This window comes from Mercenaria mercenaria, chromosome 8 (genome assembly GCF_021730395.1).
Source record: "Mercenaria mercenaria strain notata chromosome 8, MADL_Memer_1, whole genome shotgun sequence".
Lineage (NCBI taxonomy): Eukaryota > Metazoa > Mollusca > Bivalvia > Venerida > Veneridae > Mercenaria > Mercenaria mercenaria.
Window position 1 is genome coordinate 69,792,381 of NC_069368.1, and position 13,801 is coordinate 69,806,181.

The 13,801-nt window shown below is 36.8% G+C and overlaps 1 protein-coding gene across 2 annotated transcripts in view; it reads right to left on the reverse strand.

Moving 5' to 3' along the window:
- The window catches only part of LOC123565272 (focadhesin-like), a 232,697-nt gene that overhangs the window by 193,158 nt on the left and 25,738 nt on the right, over positions 1-13,801 (reverse strand). For both annotated transcript variants that reach the window (XM_053550146.1, XM_045359140.2), the window contains exon 3: positions 3,242-3,368. In XM_053550146.1, the coding sequence (XP_053406121.1) occupies positions 3,242-3,368 (127 nt within the window). The remainder of the gene's footprint in view (positions 1-3,241; positions 3,369-13,801) is intronic.

Below are 13,801 nucleotides of genomic sequence, written 5' to 3' on the forward strand. Positions count from 1 at the left end.
ATTTCAGCCCAAAATACCTGATCTTTAAAGTGACTCATTCATACTTTTACGTGAAAATTGTGTTCTCTCAAAAATAGATAACAAGGAATCGGTAAAACCGAATGATGCTCCCCAATGCATGTGCTTGTCCCAATATGGGGAATAATGTATTAGAAAAAAACAAACAAGAGGGCCAAGATGGCCCTAGGTCGCTCACCTGAGAAACACACCATAACAGTGTAAACATGTTTGACCTAGTGATTTCATGGAAACAAATATTCTGACCAATTTTCATTAAGATTGGACCAAAAATGTGGTCTCTTAATTGTAAACAAGTATTTTCTTCAATTTGACCTAGTGACCTAGTTTTTGAGCCAAGATGACCTACATTCGAATCTGACCTAGATTTGATCAAGACAATCATTCTGACTAAATTTCATCAACCTCAATTGAAAAATACAGTATCGCATACAAAACATTTTTCTTTGATTTGTCCTAGCGACCTAGTTTTTTTACCCCAGATGACCCATATTCGAACTTGACCTTAATTTCATCAAGGCTATCATTCTGACCATATTTCATGAAGATCAATTGAAAAATACAGTCTCTATTGCATACACAAGGTTTTTCTTTGATTTGACCTAGTGACCTAGTTTTTAACCACAGATGACCCATATTCAAACTTGATCTAGATTTCATCAAGGCAATCATTCTGACCAAATTTTATGAATTTCCAGTGTAAAATGCAGCCCCTATTGTGTACACAAGGTTTTTCTTTAATTTGACCGGGTGACCTAGTTTTTGATCCTAGATGACCCATATTCAAACTCCACCTAGAATTGATAAAGACAAACATTCTAACTAAATTTCATGAAGATCCTGTGTAAAATGCAGCCCCTACTGCATACACGAGGTTTTTCTTTGATTTGACATAATGACTTAGTTTTTGACCCTGGATGACCCATATTCGAACTTGACCTAGATTTTATCAAGGCAATCATTCTGACCAAAATTCATGAAGATCTTTGAAAAATACAGCCTCTATCGCATACACAAGGTTTTTCTTTGATTTGACCTAGTGACCTAGTTTTTGACCCCAGATGACCCATTTTTAAACTTGGCCTAGATTTTATCAAGGTAATCATTCTGACAAATTTTCATGAAGATCAGTTGAAAAATACAGCCTCTACCACATGTACAAGGTTTTTCTTTGATTTGACCTAATGACCTAGTTTTTGACCCCAGATGACCCATATTCGAACTTGACCTAGATTTTATCAAGGCAATCATTCTGACCAAAATTCATAAAGATCTATTGAAAAATACAGCCTCTATTGCATACACAAGGTTTTGCTTTGATTTGACCTAGTGACCTAGTTTTTGACCCCAGATGACCCATTTTTAAACTTGGCCTAGATTTCATCAAGGTAATCATTCTGACAAATTTTCATGAAGATCAGTTGAAAAATACAGCCTCTACCGCATGTACAAGGTTTTTCTTTGATTTGATCTAGTGACCTAGTTTTTGACCCCAGATGACCCATTTTCAAACTTATCCTAGATTTCATCAAGGTAATCATTCTGACAAAATTTCATGAAGATCAGTTGAAAAATACAGCCTCTATCGCATACACAAGCTAAATGTTGACAGACGACAGACAGATGCCGGACATTGAGTGATCACAATAACTCAACATAGGATTGCTCAGGTAAGCTAAAAAATGGAGATAATAAAAAGAAGAAAATTGAATAAAGGGAGATAATTAACGTAAGGGAATATCATTAAGTGTAGTTTTTGCCTCTATCATTTTGTGAAGTTTCAATGAAATGCCATTTATACTTTTCAAGCAATGCTCCGGACAAGCCTTATTTTGTATAATAAAGGGAGATAATTCAAAAACTAGGTAGAGTTATGGTTCTTTGATACTGCACTTCTCGTCAATAGCCTCTATCATTTTGTGAAGTTTCAATGAAATGCCATTAATACTTTTCAAGTAATGCTCCGGACAAGCCTTATTTTGTATAATAAAGGGAGATAATTCAAAAGTTAGGTAAGGTAGAGTTATGGTTCTTTGACACTGCACTTTGTCTCAATTGGCGGACTGACGGACGAACAAAGCAGCAACTATATGCTTGCCCTTAGGAGAGCATAAAAATGTGGGTGTTGTCAAAGTGACCAATCGTACAAATTTTGACACGTTATATGCCCATGACATAAATAATTAACCTCCTTGATGTTTTTTCCATTGACAATGTATTAACATTAGTGCACCATGTGTCATGAAATCTGGTCTAGTTGTGTTACTTGAAAATCAGATAATTTAACAAGAGATGCTTTTGAGAAAAGCGCATGTCTCCCACAACTGCCCCTATGAAAAATGTTAGTTTCTCTAGATGTTTTAGACGAGTGGATCCAATTAGATGGTCTGGATGAGTGGATCCAATCAGTAATTCAAGGGCCATAAATCAAAAGTGCCTGGCGGATTTGGCTATTTATCGATCTTGGGTAAGGTCTTATGGCCAAACACATTTTGTTCAAGTTTGGTGAAGATCGGATGAGAAATGTTCGACTAAGAGAGCGGACAAGAGTAAACAGACGGATTTTTTCGGTAATTCAAGGGCCGTAACTCCAAAATGCCTGGACCGATTTGGCTAGTTATCGAACTTGGCTGAGGTCTCAAGGTCAAACCCATTTTATTCAAGTTTGGTGAAGATCGGATGAGAAATGTTTGATTAAGAGTGCGGACATGAGTAAAAAAGGCCAATGTTTTGATAATTCAAGGGCCGCAACTCCAAAATGCCTGGACCGATTTGGCTAGTTATCGAACTTGGCCGAGGTCTCATGGTCAAACACATTTTATTTAAGTTTGGTGAAGATTGGATGAGAAATATTCGAATTAGAGTGGGGACAAGAGTAAAAAGACTGATTTTTGGTAATTCAAGGGCCATAACTCCAAGACACCTGGACCGATTTGGCTAGTTATCGAACTTGGCTGAGGTCTTATGGTCAAACACATTTTGTTCAAGTTTGGTGAAAATCGGATGAGAAATGTTTGACTTAGAGTGCAGACAAGCTTTGTGACAGACATACACACACACACACACAGACTGGAGTAAATCAATATGTCTCCCACACCACTGTGTGGTGGGAGACATAATTATTTCACCAGTTTAAGAAAATCACACTTCTTTTCAATTAAGAAAAGACAATGAAAAGTATTTTTTGATTGTGAAAATTTGTAACACAAGAAAAGTTCCTTACCTGAGCAGGGTCACATTTCACCACATCAGACAGCCTGTCAATAACTAGTACACTGATTTCTGTGTCTGGCAATTTCAGCAATACAGAAACTAGTAGATTAGTCAAACATGGAGATACAGTCTTCATCCTGCAAAATTTAATAAAATAAGTATATGTACAGTGGATCCATGGTCAGTGAAAAATGTATGTAGAGTGGATCCATGGTCAATAAAGATTGCATATAGAGTGGATCCATGTTCAATGAAGAGTGTATGTAGCATTCTAATATGCTTTTCTCTGTTAAAACACTCTTACACTAGAATGACGTCAAGTTAATGTGCGATTACGTCAACGTTTTTGTTGCGACCATGGCCAGATAAACCACTTTCTGTCCTTCAACACTGAGGATCTAAGTCTTACTCATGGCTAAATTCTTTCATGTGAGGAAGATTCCAGAAGGTAAGTTGTGTTACTTGGATGCTTGCCCATAAAGATGGGCATTGGGTCTTCTTTCTACATTTAAAACTGGTAAAAGATACACAAATGGCACACTATCACATCAACTGATCAAACTTCTGCTTCTACTTCAAAATGAAACTTACAAGAGATCACAGAGTGATCTTGCCGCCCACCATTGAGCCATTTTTGAATGTTCCAAATTTCAAGACTAGCTCAAGGTCAAATTTCATTTCGGTACACAACATTGTGCATGTGGTCCATGCATGTGGTCCAAATTTGAAAGCTGTAGCTTGAGAAATGTGAAAGTAGGTCACTAGATCAATTTCAAGGTCAAAGTTCATTTCGGTATACAAACTATGCATGCGCTTCAAATTTGGAGGCTGTAGCTTGAGAAATGTGAAAGTAGGTACTAGGTAAAAATCAATGTCAAATTTCAATTCAGAACACAAAAATATACATGTGGTCCAAATTTGCAGCCTGTAGCTTCAGAAATGTGAAAGTAGGTCACTAGGTCAATCTCAAGATCAAAGTTCATTTCAGTACACAAGACTATGCATGTGGTCCAAATTTGAAGGCTGTAGCTTGAGAAATGTGAAAGTAGGTCACTAGGTCAACCTCAAGATCAAAGTTCATTTCGGTACACAAGACTATGCATGTGGTCCAAATTTGAAGGCTGTAGCTTGAGAAATGTGAAAGTAGGTCACTAGGTCAAAATCAAGGTCAAATTTCATTTTGGAACACGAAACTATGCATGTGGTCCAAATTTGAAGCCTGTACCTTCAAAAATGTGAAAGAAGGTCACTAGGTCAATGTCAAGGTCAAAGTTTTTTCGGTGCACAAAACTATGCATGTGGTCCAAATTTGAAGGCTGTAGCTTGAGAAATGTGAAAGTAGGTCACTAGGTCAAAATCAAGGTCAAATTTCATTTCTGAACACAAAACTATGCGTCTGGTCGAAATTTGAAGCCTGTACCTTCAAAAATATGAAAGTAGGTCACTAGGTCAATGTCAAGGTCAAAGATTTTTCAGTGCACAAAACTATGCATGTGGTCCAAATCTGAAGGCTGTAGCTACAGATATGGCCGAGGTCTCATGGTCAAACACATTTTGTTCAAGTTTGGTGAAGATCAGATGAGAAATGTTTGAATTAGAGTACGGACATGAGTAAAAAGGCCGATTTTTGGTAATTCAAGGGCCATAACTCCAAGACGCCTGGACCGATTTGGCTAGTTATCGAACTTGGCTGAGCTCTTAAGGTCAAACACATTTTGTTCAAGTTTGGTGAAAATTGGATGAGAAATGTTTGACTTTGAGTGCGGACAAGCTTTGTGACAGACACACATACAGACACACACACACACACACAGACTGGAGTAAATCAATATGTCTCCCACACCACTGTGTGGTGGGAGACATAATTATAAAAATAAACAAAGGGCCATAACTCAATCAAAAAATGTTAAACCAGTCTGATTTTCAAAGGGACACAACTAGGGCACCAAAACATCATTCTGACAAAGTTTGGTCAAAATCCCCCCAGTAGTTTCTGAGGAGATGCGATAACGAGAAATTGTTAACGGACGGACAGACCACGGATGCAGAGTGATTTGAATAGCCCACCTTCTGATGATGGTGGGCTAAAAATACAGTTAATGGACATATAAAGCAAAATGACCTTTGTTATGATCCTATATATCAGTCTGTTGACAAACAAACAGATTTCTCTGCCTTGAAATGAATACAGAAAGAAAATTTGCATGAAGTAATAGTCTGCAAGATCCTAGAATAAAAAATGTAAATGTCAGAGAAGCAGATGAGGATGTCCATAATTCATGGATAAGCTATCAGTGATACAACACAGAAGTTACAGGTTAAATCCTTGTCTCCTCAAAGGACAGCAGTACTGCGATTTGAATATAGATAAGGTTTCTTCTATAAACTTATTATCAAGAAATAGAGAATAGGACAAAAATCACCTAACTAAAATATTTACAACATTGTTTATTTCTGTTCAGTTTTAAGTCAATATCAAAACAATTTCAAATCATGTAGGACTTTTCAAGCTTCATATTGTAATAATTATAATAATCTATCACTGGTTGTAGATGCAGATAAAAATATTTCTTATCTGGTTTGAGGGTTACTGTTTTTGGCAGTAACGAGGCCCTGCCAAGTTACCGCAAAAACAGTTACCCAAGAGCCGGATATTCCTATCTGCATCTACAACCTGCGTCAAATTATCTTTCTTGCATACCGTATTATACAAATAATAGAATAAACAAAGGAAATTGAAATAATTTCTTTGTAGCACTCTTTCTTACTGTAGCTTATTTTAACAAATCGTGGGAAATGAATGTCAGAAAACGGAAATGACGTTTCAAAGACGCACAACAAAGTTCTGGTTTACTTTTATCATTTGTAGCATAAAGTTAAGTATTTTCTGCAACATAACTTTTTTATGAAGCAAGAAATATACTATAAGGAACAAAGAGCAACTATCAAGGTATGGGTTTTGCCGGCATGGGTAAAATCACTGGAAACCCCAGTCTGATGTGCAGGAAATGAATACTCCGGGTGTCTATCCAACAGCCATATTAAATGATGATATGTTGATGTAACGCTCTACAGAAACTAGGTTGACCGAAGATTTTCATATGGAAAACATACATTTTACTCTATACACTTAAGTCCAGAATATTTCGACTTTTGAAAACAATTATGCATTTCTTTTTTAATTAGTTCTAACACTAACGTTTTATGCCAGATCTTGAATTATTACTTGTACAATCATATTCAACTACTATAACATAAAAGGAAACAAATAGCTAACTAGAAGATGCTTTTGTAGAAAAGCGCATGTCTCCCCCAATGCATAGTCGTAATAGGCAAGAAGTCAATAGGGGACAGAGGCAAAAGTCAAAGAGACACGGATAGTTGGCTGCAATAGGGATAATATACTTGGCATGTCCAATCATCCTATGAAGTTTCAACATTCTGGGTAAAGTGGTTCTCAAGTTATTGAACAGAAACTGTTTTCCATGTTCAGGCCCCTGTGACCTTGACCTTTGATAGAGTGACCCCAAAATCAATAGGGGTCATCTACTCTGCATGTCCAATCATCCTATGAAGTTTCAACACTCTGGGTCAAGTGGTTCTCAAACGGTTTTCCATGTTCAGGCCCCTGTAACCTTGACCATTCATCTAGTAACCCCCAAAATAATAGAGATCGTCTACTCTGTAAGCCCTATCAAACTATGAAGTTTGAAGGTTCTAGGTCAAATGATTCTCAAGTTATTGATTGGAAACCGTTTTCCATGTTCTGGTCCCTGTGACCTTGACCTTTGATCAATGACCCCAAAATCATTAGGGGTCATCTACTCTACATGTCCAATCATCCTATGAAGGTCAAGTGGTTCTCAAGTTATTGATCACAAATGGTTTTCCATGTTCAGGCCCCAGTGACCTTGACCTTTGATCTAGTAACCCCCAAAATAATAGGGATCATCTACTCTGTAAGCCCTATCAAACTATTAAGTTTGAAGTTTCTAGGTCAAATGGTTCTCCAGTTACTGATCAAAAATGAAGTGTGACGGAAAGATGGTCCATGTGACCTTGACCTTTGATGGAGTGACCCCAAAAACAATATGGGTCACCTACTCAGTAAGTCCTATCATCCTATGAAGTTTGAAGGTTCTAGGTCAAATGGTTCTCAAGTTACTGACCGGAAATGGATTTCCATGTTCTGGCTGCTGTGACCTTGACCTTTAACAGAGTGACCCTAAATAGGGGTCATCTACTTTGCATGTCCAATCATCCTATAAAGTATCAACATTCTGGGTCAAGTCGTTCTCAAGTTATTGACTGAATATGGTTTTCCATGTTCAGGCCCCTGTGACCTTGACCTTTGATGGAGTGACCTAAAAAATAATAGGGTTTGTCTACTCCATAAGCCTTGCCATCCTATGAAGTTTTAAGGTTCTAGATCAAATGGTTCTCCAGTTATTGATGGGAAATGAAGTGTGACCGACGGATGGACATAAATATATTACAACATGCTGTTAAGTCTGCAAGATACCTCAAGTGAAAAATGCCAATTTTACAAAAAATGTACAAACATATTCAACCATGATTTAGAGAATCATATTGTCATTTACATCTCAGTTAAATAACATAGCTGACTGCTAAACTTTCTTTACACCCTTTATATGAGAGATGGTGAGAGTTTTTTTCTATACCAGTGGATTCATGAGAAGATCTCAAGTCTTTACACTTTTAGTACCTTCCCTTTCGAAGAAAATGGGGCATATTGCTTTGCACCTGTTGGCTGCATCGGTTTGTTGGTAGGTCGGTCCATCTGTTTGTAGAGTGAATGATTTCCACCCAATAACTTGAGAACCGCTTGACTAAAAACCTTAAAACTTTGTAGTATGATCGGGTTTATGAAGTAAATGATCCCTGTAGTTTTGAAGGTCAAAGGTCAACATCACAGGGGCCAGAACCTTGAAAATGGTCTTTGTCCAATAACTTGAAAACCACTTCATCCAGAACCTTTTAACTTGGTAGCATGATTGAGCTAATGAAGAAAATGACCACTGTAGTTTTTAGGGTCCATAGGTCAAAGGTCAAGGTCAAAGGGGCCTGACCTTGTTAACAGTTTCTGCTTGAGAACCACTTGACCCAGAACCTTCAAACTTGACAGCATAATTGGGTTGATGAAGTAAATGACCCCTATCATTATAATCCATCAAACTGTTCATGAGAAAGAATCTACAAGTCTTTTTCTAGTTTGAGCTCTGGCTCTATGGATGCTACATACCACTGGTTGGCGACCCAGAATTTCGGACGACCAAGAAAATCTAACAGTCGCGTAAACGCTTATTTTGGCGTTATTTTTGATCATTTGTTGACATGTACACAGACGCTTGCTATATGTGCAACATTCTCTGCAACAATTTGCAAATCGGTAAGTAAAACTTTAAACAAGAGGGCCATGATGGCCCTATATCGCTCACCTGTTATCATTGCACTTGAGGACAAGAAGGTCCTCAGAAAAAATATCTAAGTCCAAAGGACAGGAAAAACAAAGGAAAGAAATTTAACCAAAAAGAAAAACAAAATTCTTACAAGGTACAGATATATCAAAATACACCTAAAAATTGGAGGTACCATCCATGTTGTACCACAGAAAAGTGGTCTCGGTTTTTCCCTACGGCCAATAATGAAAAAGTTACTAACAATAGGCTATTTATAGTAACGTAAAAGGGAAGTAATTCAAAAAAAAATTATTGTAAGTTAACAAAAGAAGGATCTGCCAAATAAATCTGTTAACATAAATGAAATTTCAGATCAGTATCTTCATTAGTTACGGAGATATACCCTTTTTAATTTCAAAAATAAAGGGAGGTAATTTGACATAAAATCAGTCCATAGTTATCTACCCTGATTGGCTCGGTCCAACTAAAGGAACTGAGATCTTATGGCAACACAAGTTTTGTGCAAGTTTGATTAAATTCAAATCATAAATGAAGCTGCTACTGTGCAGACAAGGGCAAAATAGCTAATTCTGGTCCTTTCAGGGGCCATAACTCTGGAACCCATAACGGAATCTAGCCAGTTCAACAAAGGAACCAAGATCTTATGGTGATACAAGTTGTGTGCCAGTTTGGTAAAAATCAAATCATAAATAAAGCTGCTATTGTGCAGACAAGGTCAAAATAGCTGATTTTGGCCCTTTCAGGGGCCATAACTCTGGAACCCATAATGGGATCTGGCCACTTCAAGAAAGGAACCGAGATCTTATGGTGATACAAGTTGTGTGTAAGTTTGCTTAAAATAAAATCATAAATGAAACCACTATCGAAATTGTTGACGGACGGACGGACGCATGGACGCACACACGACGGACGCAGGGTGATCACAAAAGCTCACCTTGTCACTATGTGACAGGTGAGCTAAAAATGGAATATTTACATGTGTTCACGAAATGTTTTGACAGCTCTCGTTGGGGGAAGTCGCATGTGCTTTCAGTGCACATGCGCATACTTCTTTTGAGGCCCCAACATTATTCAAGGGGAACTCATCTACAATCTGCTAAATGCAGACGAGAAAATTGCGTGTTTTAAAATGATCAAAATGGGTAGATAGTGCCAGGCTTAAATAAAATTTTCCAGAAAATAATGGCCATTATTTATTTCTTAACTCATTTAAAAAAAATGAAAAAGATGAATTGCATAAGCAGAGTCACGCCAAAAAAATCAATCAAAGGGAGAAAACTCGTACAGTTTTAAGCAAAAAAAAAAACACTGAAGTTGCCTCGCATTTGAAATATGTTTGAAAAAGGTTTACGTACAGTAGAATTTGAATTTCTGCGCCCTTTCGAATATAATTTGCCAGTGTTTACAAAGTATTCGGTTTATCTTAAACTTGCCTTTTGGCAATTTACTTTTTTTACAGCAATCCATGAATTCTTAAGAATGCAATTATGACACTCCTATGCCTATTTAATGTAGTGGCAACTACAAACTAGATCTAGAACTATTATCAAAATCCATTCTTTTGTTATTAGAACTATGTACCGATCGTACAATTTGGAAAACCTTCAACGGGCAGTGTCTGCTGTGAGGAGACAGATGGGAGTGAGAAGTGCTGCAACGGAGTTTACTGTACCAAAGAGCACTCTGCATGACCAAAAAAATAGAAAGGTAGTGCGCAAGAATCATTTATATAAAAGATAGGACAAAATTTCTGTAATCTATTCCATATTTATCCTGGTATGTTTTTAACAACTTTTGTAACATTTATGCATTAAAGATTTTTTTCGTGCTGGATTCAATATCTGTTCATCGCCGGCGTCGTACAAACTCAGCTTGATTTACAAACTTTTCGCACTGGCCAACTGACTGATTTCCCAAATGAAATGATCAGTACTTGGAGACAAACAGAATTAGAAAATCTATTTTCCGACCAAAATGTCAAAGAACATATAGCCGGACCGTGGATCAAACCCGCGAAATCTCTGTTTCAGAGTTCACTGTGCTAACCACTGTTTCACAGTTTTGTACAAAAAAAACTATTAAAAATTGAGCAATATATATACATCTAGCATAGTATAATCTGGACAAAATGTTGATATCAGCCAAAGTTCTTGCACTTCTCCTCCATTTTCTATGCTCTTTAGGAGACTAAAGGTGAGAAACAGGAGCAAACAAAACTCTTAATGATAGAAGAGAACGCTCTGGTCCAGTTCATTCAACATCAAGCCAAACATGGGTTTCCCATGACACGCAGTATGGTGAGGTATTACATGTGAGAAATAGTGCGTAGATCTGGTAAGTATCTCGCATAAGCATGATATTATTTGATTCAGTATTGATAAGTATATTATTTATGTAAAAAAAATATATCAGATAAAACTTTTTCACACGGAAAGTCTGTGCAAGCATAAACATGTCAACTGTGCAAGAATTTGTGAACAAACATAATTATTAACGATATTCCGATAGGGACATCGTACCGTCGTTATGTCGAACCCGGATTACCTTAGGTTGATAATATGAGAACACAATGCGACTACGGTACGATGTTACATCATGATGCTACATCACAATAGTATTCGATATCACGACAGTACAATGCGAATTTACGACAACACAATGCGACAGTGCAACGATAATATCACTTTGTCGCATCCTATTGTGTAATACTGGTAGAATCATGTTGCCGTGATAACGTTGTCGACAAAAAGACATTTTACATTGCGCAAGAGCAGCATATTGACATTCAGTAAGTGTTGACATTTAGACGACATGGAAGTCCTGGAACATGGTAGCATCGATTCGCAAATGTTAGTGCACGTAAAACTGAATTAAAAGTAAGGAAACAAAGTTTATTTTGTTTTCATAGGCAGGTAAACTGCTATGAATTTAGAAACAGGGCCATCAGACAAGTGGTTTCGTGTTTTGAAGAAACGGCACTCAGAGTTGTCAGAGAGAACACCTGAATGTCTAGACAGAGCCAGATGCTGTATGTCTAATCAGGAGACCATGAATGGGTGGTTCGAACTTTTGAGGAATGTGTTGGAAATCACATCAGTTAAAAGAACCACAGGTAACTTTCAAAATTTTCATATTGTAAGGTTCTTATCAATTAATCTTAAGCTCAGACATCTGCCGGAAAATACATACTTTCTTTTTATTTTTCTATCGCGCTATAAAAACTTCTAAAACGATAAGATTGATTGTTGAAGTAAATGAAATAAGTTAAGAAAAATATATGATCATTATGGATCATTAGGTCCGGAGATTGAGTACCACTTAAGCCGGCACTAAGGTGCGTGATTAGTGTTGAATTTTTAAGTACTGCCCACGAACAGACTCAATCCAACTGCGTCGGCAATTTTCACTGTTTGCTTCTGGTTTCGGTGCTTTCAATGGCCCAACACCGTTAGTTCAAATATTTGTTTATAGCAATTATATATTTCAAACCATGAACATTCGTCTTGTCTGCATACTCGTTAAACAGATTTTTTATCTACATGATAATGTCATTTTGCAGATATATAACGTTGATGAAAGTGGGTGGTCAGGGAAGGAGAAGCCCAAAATCAAAGTGCTGGGACCCAAGCAGACACATACCTTCTCAGCAAAAAACGTTACTAGAGGCCACGTTACAGCTAACATCTGCATTTGTGCAGATGGTAAGATTCTGTCATCAATGGTGATATTTAAGGTAAGATGGTGATTTGATTCGTTTGTTTGGTTTTACGTTATAAACTAAAGGAAAAAAAAGAAACGTAACACTTAATTTTGGTTCTTAAAAAAGTATTGAACTACATCTAGATATATTATTTTTTTGTATTTAGAGTTCTTTGGGCTAAACATCTTTTTTGTCATACCAAAAGGGTAATTTAATTATCAAGCGGGAAAACTTTCCCACTCATAAATAATAGAAATTATTTTAGAATTAAAATTATTTTATTTATTTTGGGAGAAATACGGTACCAAGTCGGTGCGGTTGCTTAGCAACAGGGATTACTCGGTGTTTGTCGTTTTATAAAAATTATAGAATATTACTGGTTCCCCATTACACGTCGGTATACAGTTGTAGCTAAGCAATTTCAAAAACAACTAAATACATCCAATGAAAAGACGTTTTGGTATAAATAATCCAATCACTGTTACCATGAACAATTTATCTTCTAAAGACAGCATAAAAGCACGAAATTACCGTGATATCTTCCTTGATTACACTGTCAACAAATAGCTGCGTCAAATTTAGCAACCCACCCACCACACCTTTTGTTTTTCTACTTTTAATTTTAAGCCATATTGTGAGGCGGAAGAAAACAATTTCTCTCTAAACAGTGATATAAAATATGAAACCTTATGTGCTATGAATGTTTATGTCGATGTTGATTTGACAACACTCTGCTGCTTTACTTCTTTATTTCCAGAAGTGTAATCTATATACAAATAATTGCAAGCTGTCAGAATGATACGTGGAGCACATTGGTGGCCATCAAAACTCACGAGCCAGTAGATATACGGACAGAAACCATTCTTTACCCGGATGTTATATGTGAGGACAGTTCAGTGCTATTGCGTTACATGTCGTACAACTGTATTATTATCATGTGATGTGTTTGGTACGCTCGTGAAGGACTGGTACTTTTTATAGGAAATGATACTACTATATAAGTGTATTATTCTTTATTTGGATGTGCTATAACTTTTAATACCAGCGATGGCTATTATGATCCACGTGAACTCTAGCTTATCAGTATATGTGTTTATAGCTAACAACACTATAAGTTACTTATTTTCTAAGGATTGGTCTAAGTAAGATTCATCAGTCTTATTTAAACTATATATTACTATAAAATACTTCGTATATGTATTAATTGTTGCAAGTAAAAATCTTAATAATTTGTCGCTCTATTGGCCAAAATTCTTAAATTCTTAGGGGGGAACAGACGTGCTTAGTTAATTTACCCTGTTTAAGGCTCAATTCTCGAGACGGAGCACTCGTCTGGGAAGGCAGGCCATATTTCAGGAAATCATTACTTTTGGCGTTCTTGATTGGAATCTATAGGAAATGGACCGTATGTTGGAATGGATTGAATGGT